This window comes from Crinia signifera, chromosome 19 (genome assembly GCF_055691185.1).
Source record: "Crinia signifera chromosome 19, ASM5569118v1, whole genome shotgun sequence".
NCBI classification, from domain to species: domain Eukaryota; kingdom Metazoa; phylum Chordata; class Amphibia; order Anura; family Myobatrachidae; genus Crinia; species Crinia signifera.
The window spans coordinates 85,358,804-85,381,265 of NC_139226.1; the positions used below are offsets into that span (position 1 = coordinate 85,358,804).

Consider the following 22,462-nt stretch of genomic DNA (forward strand, 5'->3'; position numbering starts at 1 on the left):
TGAGACCAGATGAGGTGTTATTGATATATGTCTCTCTCTCTCTCTTATAGGAAGTGGTCAAATCCAGCTATGGCAATTTCTTCTAGAGCTGTTGTCGGACAGTGCCAATGCTAGCTGTATCACCTGGGAGGGCACAAATGGAGAGTTCAAGATGACAGATCCAGATGAAGTGGCACGTAGATGGGGTGAACGGAAAAGCAAGCCCAACATGAACTATGACAAGCTGAGTCGGGCACTGAGATACTACTATGACAAAAATATTATGACTAAAGTCCACGGGAAGCGCTACGCCTACAAATTTGACTTTCATGGCATTGCTCAAGCCCTGCAGCCGCATCCCACTGAGACCTCCATGTACAAGTACCCATCGGAGTTCTCATACATGCCATCCTACCACACTCATCAACAGAAGGTTAATTTTGTCCCCTCACACCCTTCATCAATGCCAGTAACATCATCTGGCTTCTTTGGAGCAACGTCCCCCTACTGGAGTTCACCCAATCCAAACATCTACCCGAACCCCAATGTTCCGCGGCATCCTAACACCCACATGCAGCCACATTTGGGAAGCTTCTATTAGACTTGTTCCACCACTTCAAGTGTCTTTGTTGCCTTCTCGGTGGACCTTTCCTGGAATACAATCTCATTAATGAAGCATAGAAAGAAAAAAAAAAAGTGTCCTTCGAGACCAATGCAAACCGATCTCTGTACCACAACAGTATTATTTTCCAAATACTCTCTGCTGAAGTTGAAAATGGTCTTTGTGAGCCAGTATTAAAATCAAGCTTACTCTTGCCCGGAATTGCAAGAGGATTTGCTTGTACCCGAGGATGTGATATGGAAGTTCTGTACATATTGATCCATCAAGCAAGGGATTTGCCTTATAGACTTGTGTTCTTGAGCATTGATGAACTTTATAATATCAGACGCACTGGATGGCAATCGGGATAAGCTTTAAAACCAACTGGAATTATAGCAATATTTGTGTGTGTGTGTGTTTGTACGTGTGTGTGTAATGACCATAAGGGTAGCTTCAAAAAATCCTTTGGAGTGTAGAGAAATGTTCTTTAAGATAAACTTTATAAACACTTTCACAGCTGTAATTATTGGGGGTGCCTTTCAAAGTTACCCACCTACTGTACTGAAAAAACACCCAGGTAGGAGTTTCTTACATTATAGCAAATAAGGAGAAGTTCTCACAAACATTTAAATAATTGTAGCCCTCATACACAATACCTAATTGCAATACTAAATACATCACTTAAGTGTTCACAGAGTACACTTCTTCAGAAGACCACCACGGTGAAAAGATATATACCGCAGGGGCCATCAAATACCTGCTAAAACAGCAATTGAGCAGCACTAATAACATCCAGTATACTGTACTTCTGTTTAATCGATATTGTAGGAGAAACTGTGGTTTATGTTTTGAGAGTAAGGATTTCGGTCAAATATCTACTGGATGCTAATTGCTGGCAAGATATAGGGGCGGTCATTCAGGTGCGGATGCAGAGAGGCTACTGTAACCATATCTATATTTAACATGTGAGTCACAGTATGAATTTGCGTGCGTGATAGCAGTGAGATTTTAGTCGCAGGGTTACAGGAAGTCAGTGTTTGAAGGTACCTGTGAGTGGTTAAACCAAAATAAGCATGTCATAGGTGTCCGGATGGCACTTGTACATTAGTAGCTGCAAACACACTTGCGTTACTGGAGAGGCCTATATATATATATATCTATGCAACTGCATACAGCCAACAGCAAACAACTGCAACAGGAGTAGGAATAACAACCACACCTGAATGACACTCAAAGTAGATTCCCCTTGTGGTATGACCTTCCAGTCATAGAAAGGCTGATGCGCAGTGAGTGATCAGGTAAAAGACTGAGGAATAGGGAGTTCAGATAGAAAACAGCCACATTCTGACATTCTAGGTAGCACCACTCTACGAAGGTTTGATTTTGAATAGAATGTTGCCAGCCCATGAAGAATGCATAATCATTATGTAGCAAGCTATAGTCTGGTGCAAACAAAGTGCAGTGTAAAGTATGTAATACAGTACATCAGACATATGTGGCCCAATGATAACCGTAAGCCACTTACACTGCGTGTAGTGAAGAGAAGGGGAGGGTTCCTGGCAAATAGAACTCTCTCTGCACATGTTACATCTGCCACACCTGCAGTGCAGCATAGAGTTTTCCAGTTGTGTGCTTTTTTGCTAACAAAGCTGACTCAGGCTCTTCATCCATGATTAACAATTCAGGTTTCATAATGTTGCTCATAGCTATCCCATATAGATAGAAAAATAAACATTATACTCGACCCATTACATTAATACACAACTGGAAATAGTGCCGTTTTAAATTTAGCACATCTTTATCGTCAAATTTGTTTAAAACATGGTATCTAATGAGCACTCAGCTTAATATGAATCAGAAGGTGGCTGCCAGAGGTTACAGTAATTTGTTGCATACGTTTCCATGAGGACTGCTTGTTATTTTCAGTCTTACCTGTCCTGTACTGTATTCTCACAAAATTGTGTAGCAGTCATCCATATTCAAATGTTTGTGCAGCTGGCAGCCACTAGAGGGCGCCCAGCGGAGCTATTCATGTAGCTCATCGATGAAGCTCATTTGTCTGAGCTGGGGATGGCCATCGTTGCAATTGCCATCGATGGTTGTCATCGATGGCTATTCTGCAACTGGTCATCGATAGTGCTAAACTATGCAATGGCTGACCATCGATATTTTTACATATCGATGATCAGCCATTGTGTTTGATTGATTGGCCTGTGGGCCAATCAAAACATGGGGGCGGGGCGGAGCTATGCTCCGTGTCCCGGCACTGTTCCATCGATGGAAGGAAACCACATGGTTCTCCCCCATCGATGGCCAAAGTATTCAACATCGGCCATGAACCATCGATGATTTTAAATGGCCACCCCTAGTCTGAGCCAGCATTTTCCGCTTGGAAACCCCCCCCTCCACCCAGTGGCAGTGAGCTGAAGTCCGCGAAAATCACTTGTTTCAGCAATCAAAATTTGGCTTTTTGCGGTGCGACGATTAGTTTGGTTGGGATTAGTGGCCTTAATGAGCATGATCAGCGTGAAAACAAACATCAATTGCATAACCTTACGTGATCTCCAGTTGCTTTAGATGGAGGATCAGGTGTGATATGACAATTGAATACAGGCCAGAGACTTAGAAGCTGAAGATGTGTTTTGTAGGGACAGGAAATATTGAGGCGAGACCCGATATGTAGCTTAGATGCCCACCCCCCACGCACACACACACACTGTATTGGAGTCACAAACGCTGAGCGTTTGTCAGTACAGCACCCATAATTCACCAAGTTTACTGTATAAATTATGAATTATTTTCCTATGTATCACATGATGAAGTTCCTTACTGCCTGCTCAGACGTAAGAATATATACAAAGCATATAAACTAACGAGTAGACCTCGGTCACAGAAATGCAGGTTTTTTCTTTCTTACTGAACTGTATTTTGAAGTTTGTACAAATAGTTTTTTTTCACTTATTTTTCTAATTTCTTGAGCGTTTTTGTACATTTTGGCTTTTTACCTTTGTATCAATATTTCCTACTCTTTACATTGAAAATAAGATGTAAAATAAAGTATTTTCATATCGTTAAGGGAAGTTTTTCTTTTTTTATCCAGTGGCTCTCAAACTCGGTCCTCCACGCTGGCCCCATTTTCCAGATCGCCCGGCAGGTGTGCTGGGAATCACTGACTGTTACATTTTAAAATTCTCAGGTTGCCTGGAAAACATGACCTGCGTGGAGTCCGAGGACTAAGTTTGGGAACCTGTGCTCTATTCTATACCAAATGGTGAGTGTAATTAACAAAGTGACAGCTACACATACTGTATAATTATACTAAGATGCATTACTGATGTCACAACCGGGCGGGCATTGATCTTGACTGCCCAGTTGTGCTGCGGCCGGCTCGTGCTCCACGTGTAGGGGCATGTCGGCGGACCAACGCACTCACAGCATGATGTGCCAATATACAGTATCTTTATTGTTACCTGTACCCCAAGCAGGGCCTAGTTTACCAATAGGCTGAAGCCTAGGGCGCCAGGACTGGGGGGGGGGGGGGGGGGCAGGGGTATGACGGCCCATCAATTGTGATTCTGATGGTCAGGATACCAAAATCAGAATCCCGGCTGCCGGTACTTCAACAGGGTGAAGAGCGCAAAGAAGTCTCTTGCGGAGTTGGTAGTGGCTCTATTCTCAATCTATGGGGGTCGTGGACCCATACGAGGGAGAATAGCCCATCAGTTGGAATCCCGACTGTCGGGCCTCATCCAGCACCCCTAAAGCCAAAGTCTTGTATACACGCCACAAGCATTAGATCCTACATGCCAGTTGTATAACCTTTGTTACATGCACATGGGCAGTATGACTGGCAGAGTCCCTAAGCGACCATACACGTGTGTTTTAGCAGCATTACAAGGGGAGCTACGTGTATTAGCCTAGGGCAGCCATAGGCAACCTGTGGCTCTCCAGCTATTGGGAGACTACAAGTCCCAGCATGCCTTGGCACAGGTTTGCTATTGAGTGCCAAAACCGGCAGGCATGCTGGGACTTGTAGTTTCACAACAGCTGAAGAACCACAGGTTGCCTAGGGAACCTGGGACCTTTAATCAGGCCCTGACACATACTTGCCTACCTGACCCTCTCCATGCGGGAGAAAACGCTCTGTTCCTGGACTTCCCTGGTGATGTATGATTGCCATCACCTGTGGGGAGCTAGGTAAAGGTGTTTCACCACAGGTGATGGCAATCAGACATTACCAGGGAAGTCCAGGAACAGAGCGTTTTCTCCCTGAAGGAGAGGTTTAGGTAGGCAACCCTGGGTAAAAGTAGTATTTTCTGTTCCTGCTGGATCCTGTCGACAGTAACATTTCCTAGAAGGTTTTACATTAGTTTGATGAATATACAGTAGTTATTGGAATTTTAGCTGCATATTTCATAATTCACATATGCATACTTGCCTACCTGACCCTCTCCATGCGGGAGAAAATGCTTGGTACTTGTGTACTATCACGGCGCCCATCGCATCGCAGACCATGTCACATACGACGGTATGCGATGCGATATCGCACGATGTTCCACAATGTCATACAATTTTAAAATTGTATGGCATTGTATATGGCATACAATGCGATGGGATGCGATTATAACTTGTATAAGCAACCTAATGGGTGCTTACAATGTTAAATGCACCCCTACGCCACCCCCCAAGTATAAACGTGAACCCGAAGCGTTGCGAGCGGACGCGCAGAACTTCACAGGTATACGCGTCCGCTCGCCACGCTTCGGGCTCGGTGGTTAGCTGCACTCGCCACACTATATAAAATCAACTCCACGCCGACGTGGATAGCGGGGGTATGAAAAGGTCGTAGGACGTGTACCGCTGCGCTCGCCACGCTTCGGGTTCACGTTTCTACTTGGGGGGTGGTGTGGGGGTGCATTTAACATTGTAAGCACCCATTAGGGTGCTTATACAATTTAACATCGTATATGGGGCATATAGTCAGCCGATTTTTTATCGCATCGCATGCCATCGGGTGTATGGCATGCAATGCTATCAAAAATCGGGCGACTAATTATCGTGGGCGCCGTGCTAGTACACAAGTACCAAATGCTCTGTTTCTGGACTTCCCTGATAATGTAGGATTGCCATCACCTGTGGGGAGCTAGGTAAAGGTGTTTCACCACAGGTGCTGGCAATTATACATAATCAGGGAAGTCCAGGAGCAGAGCATTTTCTCCTGCATGGAGAGGGTCAGGTAGTCAAGTATGCATATGTATCCAAAAAACCTGATTGGACAGACACAGGATCACCAGACCAGCCACAATCCAGGCTTGTGATCACTTATTTTGCATGCAAAATAAACTTGTAACTTAGCAGTGAATATGTAAATGCCAGAATCACTAAACACAGTCACATAAACATGAATACACACTTCAGAGCAGGTTTGCCTGCCTGACCCTCTCCTTCAGGGAGAAAATGCTCTGTTCCTGGACTTCCCTGGTAATGTATGATTGCCATCACCTGTGGTGAAACACCTTTCTTATCAAATACCTAGCTCACCACAGGTGCTGGCAGTCATACATTACCAGGGAAGTCCAGGCACAGAGCATTTTCTCCCTCATGGAGATTGTCAGGTAGGCAACCCTGCTTCAGAGTGATTTCACAGAAGTGACACAATGATACCACCAATGATAAGAATACACAGGTCTTGGTAGAGAGAAGAATTGTGTTTCCAACCACAGTACCATAAAATCTCAAACAGCAGATCGGAACCTAGTTTGTGTTTATAGATCCCGTCCCGTATAGCACAGGTGTGCTCAGTAACAAGCTACTAATGACTTCACCTGTGCTCTTTCAGGGAACACAGAAATAATTATCATTACACCTACCTGAAGACTCATATACACTGCTTAGCTGCTACCACAGCAGGATGTATACAGGTGGGTGATTTGGATATTCTGATATCGCATTTACTTACTGTAGGCAGCTCTGCAACATACAAAGGGTTACATGTTAATATGGCCAGCACAAGAATCTGGAAATGATATTTTACTTAATGTGGTACTAAAATCATACAGATTTCATGTTAGCATTAATAAGTTTCCATTATAGGCTGTATTATATTTTCAGTACTAATATGCTTCCTAGCAGTATTTATGCATGTGTTTACTGTGTGCTCTTACGGTGTATATACTGTATGTATGATAAAGGTGCTTATACAGTATGCTCGTGAGACTTCTGAGAGGTTTGACAAACTGTATGCAGACCTTTTGCGTGCAATGTATCATAGGTGATCCCAGCCATGGCTACAGGATCCAATAAATCGTTATGGCAGCCATTGAGTTTGCAGGCTCCGCTCCAATGCACGCGGGACTGTGCATTGGAATCAGAGGATAAACACATAAGATTTGACAGTTTTTCACCCGATTTCTCGTCTCAATGCATCAGAATTTGGTGAAAAGGGCCCAGATCGCACAAGTGTACTGTATGGCCAGCTTAACACTGCTTACTGAGGTGCTCATGCATAACATAATGGTGTAGTCTAGAGCAGGGCTTCTCAACCTCGGCCTTAAGGACCCCCAACGGTTCATGTTTTACAGATCACTTGGCAGGTGCACTGATTATTCATGGACACATTTTAAAAGATCCTCAGGTGAAGCTAATTGGTTTCATTTGTGATTCTGTTTGGAGACCTGGAAAACATGAACTGTTGGGGGTACTTGAGAACCACTGATCTAGAGGGAAGCTTTGAAACACGAAAGTTCAAAGTTATGTATTTGATTTTAAATACTTTGTTTTCTGAGCGCTTACCACAAACCAATGTATTTCATATCCAGTATTCAGGGAACAGCAAGAGTACATGGTTTTTCATGTTCTCTACTGTAGCTCTAGCATACACGTTAATTTGAGGGCACAGGCCCGGCGCCACCATTAGGCATTTGCCTAGGGCGCCATCCTCCCCCCGCCACCCGTGGAGTGGCAGCAGCAGCCTGGGTCCTGTGGCATGGAGGTGAGCATCAGTCCAGGCAACCCGGCTTCTTCAGCAGCATGCGGCTACCCAGTCTCCGGGCTGCCTAATCCGGACGACGAGCTCCGACTCACCGCAATAACCGCCATCTTCCTGGGGTCAGGTTTAGATTAGTGTGGGGGAGTCGTCCCCCCCTTGAGTCACGCTGCAAAACTCCCGGCGGCAGCCCCCAGCCACGCCATGCCGCAAAACACTCCTGCACCTCCCCCAGCAGGTGAGCACCGGGGCGCCCCCCCTGCCTGGGGCGCTCCGGCGCCTTGCACCGGCCCTGCACAGGCGATCTACAGGTGGATGCTAATTATGCGATTTTTGAGGAGGCCTGGAAAACCATGGATTTTTAGGGTTGTATGAGGAAGATATTTGGAGAACACTGATTTAACCCTTTGAGTGCAAATTTGTGAAAATTGACAAACATTTTATTCCTCATAATGACCTGTAATGTTTACTTTTTTTTGGTGAGCGATGTTGGTGACATTTTTAGCGTATATTTTGCACATCTCTCACAGTTGGCACTCAAAGGGTTAAGGGAGTACTTGGGTGCTTACCTCCATTAAACACACATAAATATATACAAATTTTACATCAGGGTTGCCTACCTGAACATCTCCTTCAGGAAGAAAATGCTCTATTGCTGGACTTCCCTGTTAATGTACGATTGCCATCATCTGTGGTGAAACACCTTCCTTATCAATTACCTAGCTCCCCACAGGTGATGGCAATCGTACATTACCAGGGAAGTCCAGGAACAGAGCATTTTCTCCCTGAAGAGATGGTCAGGTAGGCAACTCTGTTTTACGTGCGAATACTCTGCTAAACTGAATAATCCATCTGTTATTTTAAGACCAAAAAAAACGTGATATGTCAGTCTTTCCATCAGCAGCATACACCATCCGTAAAATACATTTTTAAATGCTGACAGGCTGGTCATTATGTGTGCATATTACAGTCCTCTAGAACAGGCAGAGCATTTGCTGCTCACCTGCCCTGCAGCAGGCAGGTAACTCTGGAATCGGGGAGTGATCAGCTGGTCAGGTACAGGGGATAAGTACTAATGGCGTGTGAAGTGCAGTAGCCACCAATTCAGACGGTGGACCGAATTCTGGTCCGATTACCTTCGCATTTGGGCCACTGTTTTTGCATTGTGCACGCACCCATGCTTGCTAATGTAGGGCAGGGGGCTGGTCCATTAGCATATGGTAATGCCCAATGTTTCTTAGGTGCTCTCGTGCTAATAGAGCTGTGACGGACATGCGGGAGATGTCAGCTGCCCTTCCACTTCCTCCCCGAGTGTACACGCATATGTAAGGCTGCTCTGAGCAACCTTACATATGCGTGCACCTTCAACATCTTTCGATGATAAGCGACCATCGAAAGATGTGGGAGGCTCCCAGTGGCATACGAATGGATGTTTATGTAAAACATCCATTTGCATTCAGTGCGAACGTATGCACCTTGCGAATGGTGGGTCAGCGTACCCCCATTAGTAAGGCGGGATCTAGGTCACTTGCAAGGATGTAAATTCGCATCTGATTGAATGAACCAGATTACCCCCCTGTGTTACTACCAGGCCCTGTAAGTGTTACAGGAATATACAGCATACCTCCCAACATGACCCTCTCCAGGAGGGACACATTGCTCTGCTCCTGCACTTCCCTCTTAATGTATGATTACCATCACCTGCGTTGAAGCACCTTCCTTATCAATTAACCTGTTCAACACAGATGAAGGTAATTATGTATTAAGAAAAAAGTCTGGAAGCAGAGCATTGTGTCCCTCCTGGAGAGGGTCTTGTTGGGAGGCATGATACAGTACTCAAATGCACTGGTCTGTTGGACTGGCATTCTGGGACCTGCAATTCCACCCAGAGAACTGTCAGTACTGCAATTACAGCTTCAGTGACTAAATACACTGGGCTGCAGGGACAGATGTGCCATAGGGAGTGGTGTCTGTGCCCATGCACATATTCCACAGAACCATGGTACATTGTTGGGGAGTGTATGGCTATTGGCATAAGCTCATATTCCTGGAGGCTACCATACTGATGCCCAGTGCAGACACTTCTGTAGATGCTGGTATTAGTGTCTATAGTAGTAGGTTACACGAGAGTCTTGGGATTTTGCAGTTATTTAGTAGAGATGTGGGCCGAGTCTCCTGTTTTGGGTTTGGAATTCGGATTTAGATTAGAAACTTGAGTTTTGATGTCTCGAAAATAGTTAAAAAGCCAAAATCATGTATTGCAATCCAAAACTCATTTGCAATGTTTGAGTGGGTTTAGATTTCTATAGCTCTGAAGTGAACATCTTAATTATTTAGTAACAGTGTGCAGGTAACCTCTTCCCAAGCTCTAGAGCAGTGGGTTCCAACCATGGTCCTTAAGTACCCCCAACAGTGCACGTTTTCCAGGTCTCCACACAGAATAACAAGTGACATAATTAGCTCCACCTGTGGATCTTTTAAAATGTGTCTGAATAATGAGTGCACCTGCTGGGTGACCTGGAACATGTGCAGTTGGGGGTACTTGAGGACCAGGGTTGGGAACCACTGATCTAGATTCTAGAGGTATCAGGACCCTTAGCAGTGAATGTTTCTCAGGGCACCTATGCATCTTTAAACTGCGTCAGTTATAGGCATGGAAAATGAGTTTATATGAGTCCCAAACACTGCTAGTGGACAGGAAATCACTTATACCATGTGTGGATGTTATGGGTTATAGCAGACCTGTATATGTAGCGATGTCTTCTAAATAAACTCGATAAGTGTGTCCTTCTATTCCATCATGACTTTATTCTACTCAATATTCCCCATAATACTGAGATTTCACTCACTGTGCCCTGAATCCACCACCTTTTTATGTTAACTGGACTGTGCAATTATACCATTACTGTATTACTTCCTATTGCCCCGCCTACCATCACTGTCTGCTATCCCCCTAATACGGTGACAGGACTGTGCCCTTATAACATAACTGTTCTACACATTCCTATCCCCCCTTCCTTCTGCAATGACTGGGATATGCCCTCATATCCCATAACACCGAGACTAGCCTCATATCCCCCTGAATGCTGAGACTGGCCTAGCTATGCCCCCATATCCCTCTGAATGCCGAGCCTGGCCTATGCCCAGTATGCCCCCATATCCAGAGCCTGGCCTATGCCTCATATGCCCCCCCCCCCCCCAATACTGAGACTGACCTATGCCCCCACCCCAATACTGAGACTGGCCTATGCCCCCCATATCCCCCAAATACTGAGACTGGCTATGCCATCGTATGCCTCTCCCCTCCCTGTGACTGGGGCCGGGCTATGCCATCATAGACGTGACTGGCACACATTCCAGTAACTGGCCCTCATGAGCACCACACACCGCTGCTGGTGCTAGCTCAGACACCTCCAATTCCGGATCCACATCACCACTGAGAGGCCGCGCAATGTGGCCCCGCCCCCTTCTACCCAGCACAGCTCCGAGTCCCGTTCGTGTCCCGCCGCTGACAGGTATCCTAACGGGTCCTCGTTCCTTGTGACTGGATTTTGATTACTAAATGGGGATGGGCTCCTCCCAGACAGGCAAGTACAGGACAGGCCACCCCCTTGTTCTAACTGTGATTGGACTGTCTGGCTGGCCCTTCATAATCATCTGCTCCCCACCCCCCATCCCCGCCGATACGTGGGGCCTGTCCTGTGACTAGACTGGTCCCTCATATGGGGGCCCCCCATCCCTTGTTCTGAGACTGGACTGGTCGTCCCTCCTATCTCCCACCCACCTCCCTTTTTCAGTGACTGGACTGGTCCCTTCTATCTCCCATCCCCTTAGGGATGGCCATCGACTATCGATGTTCCCAAAACATCGATGGTTGGGACCTAGTGCTCGATGTTTTGGGCATCGATAGTGGATGGTCAAATAGTTATATGCCATCGATGGATGGCTTCCGATGGTAAAAGTTGGGGGCGAGTGCGCAACGTTATTGCGTCCAGCGGCGTCGCTACGGCTGGCCTGCCCCGCCGGGAGGTGCGCGCATGCGCAAAATAAACTTAAACTGGTTTGATGGCTAAAGTTTATTCTGTGCATGCGCACGGATCCTGGCCGGGCAGGCTGCCCGCAGCGACCCATCCCATTGCTCTGCACATGCGCAGCTAAGCGATGGCAGGAACCATCGATGGTGTGAGGTAGAATGGTTTATAGCCATCGATGGTTCCTGCTCTAGAAGCCATCGATGGCAACCATCGATGGGGGATGTGCCGATGGCCATCCCTACTCCCCTTGTTACATAGTTACATAGTAGGTAAGGCTGAAAAAAGACTTGCGTCCATCTAGTTGTTCTGTGACTGAACTGGCCCCTCATATGTCCACCCCTTCCCTTGTTCTATGATTGGACTGGCCCCTCATATGTCCCCCCTCCACCTATTCTGTGACTGAACTGGCCTCTCATATCCTCCATTCCCCCCCCCCCCCCCCCTCTCTTTATTCTGTGACCGGACTGGCCCCTCATAACCCCCCTCCCCTTGTTCAGTGACTGGACTGGCCCCTCATATCAGACGGGTCACTTTTCGCTCATTTAATCTCATTAATCTTGGGCAATGTGAGCTGAAGTAACGTCGCCAGCAGCTGTTTGAGCTAGACTGGTGCAACAATTGGATTGCTCACTGAGGGTGCTATAAACAATTGAATACTCTCCATAACGTTGAAATCTTCTACGCTTCATAACATGGCTTCTTGTAGGAAAGTAGTGTGTGCTTTGTTATTTCTATATATTTATTGAGGCATTGCAGAACTGTTTACCATTTGGTGATACAAAGCAAACATTTCTGACCTAAATAACAATTTGAGATATCACAATACTTTTGCATATGGTTTTGTGTTGACCAGGAGGACATACAAAACAAACATATTACAGAATAACATTGGATACAGCCAAGATGTTAACATAAATATGGAAAATAAAAACCAAGATGGTAACAATTAAATTGGGTAGTACATTGCGAATATGGCTAAAAGAACCTGGGAGGGAGGCGCTGGTCAATGTAATACTGGTAAACACAAAGATAGGTGTCTGCTGTGCCACAATCCTGGTAAGATACCTGGTGCTATGGCAGAGGCTGTGATAAAATTGTTCCTACAGATGACATTTTAATTTGATATGTGACCATGTAAGAGATCTGGAATGTAATGCTGGGTACACACCAGGACGACTAGGGCCCGATCCCCTCAATCTAGATCCAATTCCGACCAATTGGATGTAGATTGTGTGCTGATTGGGCCCTTTTCTGTCCTGGTGTGGACCGATACCGATCCGATGCGCGGTCCCGCGGGTCGGTCGTTATTGAGATCCTACCTGCTGCAGGTAGGATCTCAATGACGACCATACAGTCGGGTGCGGGTCGCCATCGGATCGGTCCCGCTCACGGTGCACATCGTGAGCGGGTCGTGCCCCCCCGCGTCACCGTGAGCGGGTCAGACGAGACACTGACGACCCGCTCACGATGTGCATCGTGAGCGGGTGGTCCTGGTGTGTACCCTACATAAGTGTTCCATTTTTTCTCCTAGTACACTCTATTGCTAGGTACAGTACACACCAAAACGATTTGGGCACAATCCCATCAATCTGGATCCAATTCAGATCGATTGGATGCAGATTGGGTCAAAATCGTTTTTGTTGGAGCCGATTCCAATCCTACCTGCTGCAGGTAGGATCTGTATAAGATCCATTCATCTGAATACAGATGGGATTGGGATCGGATCGTATGCAAATCGGATCGCACGATCGTATGGCATGCATATGATTTGCATCCAATCCAAATCGTTTTGGTGTGTACCCAGCATAAGTCACCAATGCTCGGACCGATTTCCCTCTGGCGACTCTGACTCTCCCATATATTGGATAGAGCAGCGGTTCTCAAACTGTGGGTCCCGACCTTCTCAGCATGGGGTCGCAACTCCATGTTGCTGACCATCAGGCTGATGACTTTTCTAATCTCAGTCAGTGATTCAAGGAGCCTGAAAGATCTGTTGAATTGTCTGTTACTGTAGACTCCTCCAATCATCCTGTGCCTCCACAATGCTGCCATGTGTCTGCTGACTACACACGTGATGTGATGTCCTTCTGCAGTCACTTGCTGGGGTCCCATAAGTATTTTTATTGTCTAATGGGGTCCCAGAGCAAAATTGTTTGAGGACCCCTGGGATAGAGGATCAGAGTGCTGTGGTTGGTGTATGATCGCCCTGTGAAAGCTGTTTTTGTTGTAAATAAAGTTTATTGTATTTTTAAATATAACAAGTACATAAACAATTATGGGTTTTGTTATAATTTGTTGTAATGTAGCTCGAGATATCTGCATACCAAAAAGTACAAATATAAAGCAAAAATAAATGGTAAGGTTAGAGAAGGGAGAGTAAGAGAAAGATAGAAGAGGGTCATGGGAAGAGGAGGAGGAGGAGGTGGTGGTCCTGGAGTCTCGGAAGTCTATCGTGTACCCCTGAATTGTGTATATCTATAGTCCACTGAGGACAGGTTATCTTCCATATCAATGTAGATGTCCATTTTCTTAAACCAATCTTTAATTGTTGGAGGAATGCCATCTCACCGGTATAACTGATTTAGCGGCATTATTTAAATGGTAAAGCAAAGATTTTTTTTGTATCTTGCGAGAGGTGCGGGGGAGAGGTGAAACAACCAGAACAGTGGGTCTGTAGGAACCGGATCTCCCAATATAATCCCAGAGAGCCTAAAAATCTCAGACCAGAAAGGTAGTATGAGGGGACATTGCCACCATATGTGGAATGGTTTGCCAGGTGACCCAGAGCATTGCCAGCAGACATTGGAAACCCCGGTGCTCATCCTAGATAGGGTGTCTGGGCACCTGTACCAGTGGGACATTGGGGATTATTCTGAATCACTCAGAAAGGCACAATCACTCTCTCTAATATACGGTATGTAAAAATAAAGCAGCCAGTATTTACCCTGCACAGAAACCATAAAACACCCAAATCTAACTCTCTCTATACGTGTTACATCTGCAGTGCATATGGTTTTGTCCATTAGAGAGTGATTGTGCCTTTCCGAGTGAATCAGAATAACCCCAAGTAGTTTGTATTGAGTCTTGCCTACCCCCGCACTAAGGTAGTACGCACGTGCCAAGCAGAAAGTTTTTTTCCAATTAGTGTCACCAACCTCCTTACCCAGCTCTCGATCCCATGTTGCAGTGAAGTGGGGAAGTTTGAGACTGGCATCATCCAAAAGGAGATTGCATACTATGGATATGGTACAGGGGGGAGGGGATGTACTAGCACAAAGGAGTTCAGAGGGTGTAAGAGATCTACAAAGTGTACTGGGGGGGGCAAGGGATTGGAGATAGTGGCTGACTTGCAAGTACCGCCAATATTCTGTGTCGGGTAAATTCCAGTCAGTTTGGACCTCCAGCAAAAGTCAAAATTTCTCCCTCACTCACCAGCTGCCCGACCCTGAAGAGACCCCCACCCAGCCACCAGCCAAAGGCTCTGAGGTCCAACCCAGGGGGGAAGCTTCTGTGTGCTAAAAAGAACATATACAGGGAGGACCTAGATGAAATAGAGGGGATCTCCTGAGGGACTTCCAGGACTGTAGAGTAGGCCCTATAGTGGGGTGTTCAAGACTAGGAGGGGAACCAATGAGCTAAGTAAACCGGTATAGCCATCTCCTGCTGTTCAATCCGGACCCACTGCTTCAGCAAATCCCTCCTCGACCGTGAAAGACGCTGTTGTGGAAAATATGTGTCAAAAATTGCATTTGTAATCCAACTACAAACTCTTTGCTTCTCTTAAAGGAAAGTCACGGGGTGCAAAAAGGTAGGGAAATATTATTTTAAGAAAAAAATGCTTAAGAAAGGTATGGATCATTCTGTCAACACCGGAAGGTCGACAGGGTCCTCAGGTCGAACGGCGGAAGGTCGACACATATTTATTTTTATTTTAGGCGTCTAGATCTAGACTTCTAGTTCTGGACACTGGCCCTTATTCTGGTTCACTCTCTGCACATGTAACAGGTGCAGAGAGAATTAGATTTGGGTGAGTTACTTTGTTTCTGTGCAGGGTAAATACTGAGTGCTGTATTTTTACACTGCAATATAGATCTTTTTGACATAAAAACCCACCCAAATCTAATTCTCTCTGCACAAGTTACATCTGACCCACCTGCAGTGCACATGGTTTTGTCCATTTGAGAAATAATTTGCCTTTGCAAGTGAACCAGAATAAGGGCCATGCTCTGGGCACGGTGCCTCACTATGCTCGGCACACTATTCTATACTCCATCCATGCCCTAGTGAGGGTAGGGCATGAACTACCGCCTGTTCTGGAACCACAGTGGGAGGAAAAAAAAAACCTGTGTGGATCTTCTGCCTGTCGACCTTCCAGTGTCGACCAAAGGCGTGTCCACCTTTCTTGTGCCAATCTAATAACCACATCCCCTTAAGAACCCCTAGCCACCCACTTCACCATATAATGACTAATTAGGCATTTGGGAATTTTTTATTAATTAATTGGGCCTATTGCATGCCATTTTTGGGGTAAAAATATAAATGGCCTCCCAAAATCAACTTTTGTATATGCCCCCCCTCCCCAAATTTTATGACCACATTTATTTCAACACAAAAAATAATAGATTTTGATGAATATTGAACACATGTGGTCTCCTCAAATGACCCAAAAGGCACATTTTTATATTTTCTATGCACTTTTACATCACCTCCTGTGAGTACCACAAATAGGTATCTCTATTTGGATGAGCAAATTCTCAGGTGCTTGCATTCAGTGAGTTACACAAAACAAGCTCTCATCTAATTGGATTGACACCTGGGGGTGGATTCACTTGTTAGGAGTCAGCAGATGGTGCCCAACGAACCTGTTGAATTGTTACTCAATGTTTGAGTGCATTCGGCTACAGGAGCCTGCATCTGGTCTCGGACACCCCAAGGGTGGTGAGTTAACATTAGTGAAACATTACCAGTTTCTGTGCTCAAACAGAACTTTTAGCATTGTACCCAATAATTTAGTTGGGTTTAGGTGCTTTACACAGCTAAGCCCAACCCTAATGTGTGCAATCAGTGATCTGAAAAAACAATACTGCCCCGCAATCTCCTGTCGCTTTATACGGGAGATCTGGGGGTGATACACAGCTGGATCCCCCCCCCCCCTTTAGATTCCTACCCTCAACTTGACAATATCTGCTCCCGCTGGCTTCAACAAGCTGCCCTATGTGTAGCTGTTATCAGCTGTACTCAGTCTGTGCTTTTATTGTAACACTTGGTAGTGTGAATTATTTGTTAGCCCTGTTCGGGGGGTGATTACACTTTAGGTGCCTTTATAAATAAAAGTTTATAATAAACAGAGAACATGCTCTTTTACAAAGTGGTCCAATAGCTTCAGAAGTCACTGTAAAGGTCCATACAGACTGGGCGACTGCCCAGCGTGTATGGACAGCGATGATGCCAATCATCGCTGCGGGGAAAGCCGCTCAGTGCATACACACTGAGTGGCTTTCCCCCTGCCCAGCGCCGACGGCGGGGGTAGACGGCTTTGCATAGCGCAGCGCTATGCAAAACTGTCCTGAAAGCGGCTCCTCTGCTGGTATAACCAGCAGATGAACTGCTTTCCCGGCGATGATGCGGGAGTGCCGAGCAGCGCTCATCGCCGGGGCATACACACTGGGTGGCTTCGAGCTGAAAGCCGCTCAAACTGGGTGTATTGAGCGACTTTCAGCTCAAGGTCTCCAAGTGTGTATGGGCCATTACAGTAATTCTATGGGTGGGTGGGTGGGTGACACTGGTCTATCTTATTCTATCGCTATGGCATGCACTAATAGCACAGCTTGAGAATCCATCATTTGGGAATAGAACACTCTGCTGGGTAGTGGCTATTTTGGCCCGCACAGACAGAATAAGGCACCATGAGGTAGATGTATTAAGCAAGGTGAAGGTTGAAGGTGAGAACGCATTAACCAATCAGCTCCTAACTGCCAAGTTATAAGCTGAGTTTTAAAAATTACAGGAGTTGGTTTTATAGTGCGTTATTACCTCACTCTTTTATTACTTCACCAGACTAAATACGTCTGCCCCCATGCAACTTTCCTTAACACCACTACAATCGATTCATTAGAAAGAAGGTGTATTTTTTAATTCTCTTTTCGTTACTAAATGTGTCTTCTTTGCACAAATGGGTAAAAAAAATGGATACTGCGCTTATAAATCAAGTGCACGTGGTTATTTGCACAAATAAAACAACTGGATGTATCAAAACCACATTGCTAGATTGCACTGATCAATTTCAAGTGCAACATTAAAGTAGGGCCCTCTGTCGATACTATTGTAAAGCGCAACAGAATTTTCTGTGTATAAGAAACTGTAAACATGTTGTATGTCTCTGTGTAAATGGAATCTGTATAGGAAGTGCTACAATGCTGCAGCCTTTTCTCCCCCAAAGTTCTTTTTGTGCTTCATCTACAACATGGGTCTTCAACCTATGGCCCCCAGATGTTGTGAAACTACATGTTCCAACATGCATTGCCACATTTTTTCCCTATAAGAGCATGCCAAAACTGTCAGGGCATGCTGGGACATGTAGTTCCACAACATCTGGAGGGAAAGAGGTTGAAGAGCTGTGATCTACAACAATGTACATTCTTAAAAACAAAATCCTGTGTGGGATAAAGTCACAGCCCAGCATCTGTAAATACAAAAGTCCTTGCTATATAATTTTCAGCATCGGTCACAAGATTTTTGACCAATGTCAATAGATCATCAGGGCAATGCACCTTTTGCACCAGTGGTAGTTCCGCCTCTGGGCAGATCCGTAAAAAGATTGTAAAACCATCATCCCTAGAGCCACGGAGCTGGCTTTCTGCCTACAACAACCGCTCATTATTCCCTTTGTGTATTACAAACACACTGGTACTTAGGATGCTGCCAGTTCTGAAATATCAAGCAGCATGGACTAACACAATGAACTGAAGACCGCAGAATGGTTGGCTGTAGAAAAATAGAAGAAACAGTGAATATATAAACTGGAGCATAGAGGGTTAACAGACAGGGCAAAGACAGCCGTCTGCAACAGCAAGTGGGGCAATTTCTGCACACGTTACATTTTGCTGTGCAGGGGTTTTGTCCATTAAAAATTAATTAAATGTATAACTTTATTTCTTTTCTTTTCAGCAACTCGTATTTAAAGTAATCATAACCCGTAAATTAGGAAGAGGCTAACCAAGATGGAACAGGCAGATTGTGGGATTCCATGATCAGCTGCCAGCGTAGACCAGCACCTACTGCAATAGACTGGAATGCAAACGTGTGATTCTGGGAACCATATCTATTACTGGGTCCTGCTCACTAGACCCTGCAGACTAGAGGTACAGGTTTACCTGAACATTACTGTAAGATAAAGCTTAACCTGACTTGTCTGTACAGTGTAATTAGTCTATCTGATTTTTACAGTCTTCTGTCAATTCTGCTGGAACTACAGTACCTTTATACCAAATTAACCAATATTCATATTAAATCCTTCCTTAGAAACTCACTGTAGGAGAGATTGCTGCTTTGTGCTTTTCTGTCTTCATAATTAACACAGAATCAGACCGATGGTGATCACTGACTGCGTTGACATGATCACAATTTTCACGCTCACGGCATGTTGACATTCAACTTGTTAACAGTACTATTTTTACCATAACCACAGCCTACCTCTAATGCTCATATGTTTGTAATGTACTTATGTATAATGTTGACATTTTGTCACCATCAAAATTCAGAACCTGACAGCAGGGTAACTGCCTGCCAACCCGACGTGGCACACGGAAGATATTGGATGTAGAGTTAATTTGGTAATGTTAAGGACAGAAGTAGTTTTGTACTTTTTGTTTGTTCGATATTTTTTGTAGCTAAGGATGCGGTATCCCACTCAAACTAGTGAAATGATGAATGGAGTCATTTCTACAGCTTCAGTAATGATAATATGCAATATTGTGGGTCCTTGAGGACTGAGGTTGAGAACCACTGATCTAGGGTGCTAATGTTCTAAGTAGTGAGCTGAAGATGGCACTTGCACTGTGATTGGAGCTTATTTTAAAATCCAGTCAGAAGTTTTTAGTGGTTTTGTTTATCTATTGAAGATTGGATGTTATGCGCAACCAATGAGATGCTATCTATTATCTTCTAGAAGGTGCTAAATAAAGAAGTAGAGATGGAGCGGGTCTCGCTCTTGCAGGGGATGGCGGAAGATTCGCCAGCCACCATCCCCCGCCGGCCACCATAAGGGGACCAGTGCGCACGAGATGCGCGTACGTCGCCTTACAACGGGTCTCCCCGGGGTCTCCGCCGCCTTGCCGCCCCCCGCCCCCCCCCCCCCCCTAACCCTGTCCCCTCCCTGAAGCGGAGACGGACAGGGTTCCCATCCCCCCGCCGACGGGAAACTGAGACACGCATGCGTGTGAGACGCGCGCGCGTCTCAGTCAGACTGGGCGCCTCTTCGCCAGATGCTGGCGCAGTGCCAGCAAAGAAGAGGCCAGCTCCATCTGTAGGTTCTAATTGATTGTTATCTTGGTAAATAACCACCTAGTTTGCGTTATTCACTGCATGTACTCAGGTTTTTTTTTTTTTATAAAAAAAAAAAGCAAACATAGCTGATATATATTTTTTACTTCCCCCATTTAGATAATGAAGCAATATCCACAATTGCCGAGATTTCAGGTGTCTCCTCCTTTGTGAGTATTACATTGTCTTTTTTTTTTTTTTTTTTAACATTGAATTTTTATTGGTTTTACACATTAAATTGCAATAGGGTGGGATAGTACAGGTATTAGGGGGGAGGGGAAATAAAAGGGGGGCACACATTAACCCCTTCCCGACATTTGACGTACATTTACGTCATGGTCGGGAAGCACTTCCCGACACATGGCGTAAATGTACGTCATGGATTTAAACTGTCACCGCGTCTATAGACGCAGACATGTCCGTGCATGCCCAGGGGGGGCTGCGATGCCGCCCCCCCGTCGGCGATCGCTGTGATTGGCTGTTCAGTGTGAACAGCCATTCACAGCGTTTTCTGTGTCACCGGCGAATAACGTTCGCCGGTGACACAGGGATCGGAGGTGATTGGTGCTGTAAAGTACAGCACCAATCACCGCGGGGTGTAAGGGTGACACTGGTGTCACCCCACCTCACCCCGCCCGCCCCCAAAGGCCGTGATTGGTCCGTCGGACCGACGGACCAATCACAGCCAAGGAGGGGGATTTAAACTAACGGTGACTGCACTGCAGACGCCATTCCGGTCTGGAATAGCGTGCAGTGCGGTCACCGTGCCCACCTGCCGCCATATACTGACCAGAACCTTGCTCCATACTTACCTGATCGCTGCTTCATCACTGCTTGATCACTGCTTGATCTGTGCTGGATGCTTCCTGGATCCTGTTGCTACTTGTGCCTTCCTGTGCTGTGAAATTGTGCTGCTGCAGTGTAATAGCTAGATAGAGAGAGAGATAGAGAGAGATAGAGAGAGAGATAGTGTCAGAGAGTGCTATATTTTGTACTGCTGCAGTGTGATATAGAGAGAGAGAGATAGAGAGATAGAGAGAGATAGAGAGAGAGAGATAGATAGAGAGGCCTAGTGACAGTGCTATATTTTGTGCTGCTGCAGTGTGATAGTTATAGAGAGATAGAGAGAGATAGAGAGAGAGAGATAGAGAGAGATAGTGACAGATTGTGCTATATATTTTTTATATAACTGACTGCTGCCCTCTCCTTTTGTGCTGATCAGTATAAATTAACTGATCAGCAACTTTTTGGGGGCGCAGGTTTTTTTTTATATATAGATATACCTGTCAGTGCTGCTGCTGCAGTGTCATAGAGTGATAGATAGTGAGAGATAGAGAGATAGAGAGAGATAGTGACAGAGAGTGATAGAGAGTGCTAAATTTTGTGTCTGCTGCCCCCGCCTTTTGTGCTGATCACTATATCTGAGGTGATCAGCAACTTTTTTGGGGGTACAGAGGTTTTTTTTTTTTTATATATACCTGTCAGTTGCACCAAAGGTTGTGCACCTGCTGCACCTCACTGGTAATCAGTGTCGCATCACTGATCACCTTTTTTTTTTGTGTGTGTGCTGTGGGGTCTTTTTTAAATTTTTTTTTTACACACACTGTGATTTTGTGGGTGTCCTGTGGCCGCTGTGCGCTGATCAGTGACGTACATCACTGATCATCTTTTTCGGCACAGGGTTGATCTATTTTTTTTTTTTTTTGATCAAATTCCTGTTGCCTTTGAGCGCTGTTCAGTGACAGACGTTACTGACCAACATCTGTGCTCAATTTTTGGCGCAGGACCTTTTTTTTTTTTTTTTTTTAACCCCTTCAATTTTTTATTTTTAACCCCTTCATTTTTTTTTTTTTTTATTGGTATAAAGTATTTTTTTTTTTTCTGCACTACATACACACTACACACTACATACCCCCCGGGTTGAAATAAAGTTTGTACCCCCCCCTACACTATACACGTGTTGAAACATTTCACTACCAGTGACACAAAAATAAAAATGGCATCCCAAATGTCCTCCCAAATGTCCTCCCAGTCATCCAGGAGAATGTATTCAGTGGAGGAGGCATATGCCATGCTTGCCTCTGACTCAGACACAGCCAGTGATGCAAGCGGGGAATTTGAAGGATTCGTCTTAAGCTCCTCTTCCTCCTCTGGTGATGAGGGACCCCCTCAAAGACGCCCCTGTAGAGCAGCTGAGACCCCCCCCCCCAACAATTGATCTCGTATGGACCCCACCACCAGACAATTTTGAGCCCCAGGTTCCTGAGTTTTTGGCCATGCCAGGAATCCAATTTGATTCCACAGGTCTCAGAGAAATTGACT

The 22,462-nt window shown here is 45.5% G+C and overlaps 2 protein-coding genes across 11 annotated transcripts in view; both read left to right on the top strand.

Annotated features, from left to right (window-relative positions):
- The window catches only part of FLI1 (Fli-1 proto-oncogene, ETS transcription factor), a 55,944-nt gene extending 52,289 nt beyond the window's left edge, over positions 1–3,655 (top strand). For both annotated transcript variants that reach the window (XM_083162839.1, XM_083162840.1), the window contains exon 9: positions 51–3,655. In XM_083162839.1, coding sequence (XP_083018965.1) covers positions 51–580 — 530 coding nt within the window. In that variant the 3' untranslated portion in view covers positions 581–3,655. The remainder of the gene's footprint in view (positions 1–50) is intronic.
- A 2,518-nt stretch (positions 3,656–6,173) lies between these two features.
- The window catches only part of KCNJ5 (potassium inwardly rectifying channel subfamily J member 5), a 104,885-nt gene continuing 88,596 nt past the window's right edge, over positions 6,174–22,462 (top strand). For 2 of the 9 annotated variants that reach the window (XM_083162841.1, XM_083162843.1), the window contains exons 1-3: positions 11,038–11,152; positions 18,767–18,960; positions 20,261–20,310. In XM_083162841.1, the coding sequence (XP_083018967.1) occupies positions 18,892–18,960; positions 20,261–20,310 (119 nt within the window). In that variant the 5' untranslated portion in view covers positions 11,038–11,152; positions 18,767–18,891. Of the gene's footprint in view, positions 6,196–6,293; positions 6,502–11,027; positions 11,153–18,766; positions 18,961–20,260; positions 20,311–22,462 lie in introns of those variants that run through there. The other 7 variants (XM_083162849.1, XM_083162848.1, XM_083162842.1 and 4 more) reach the window with 6 other exon arrangements.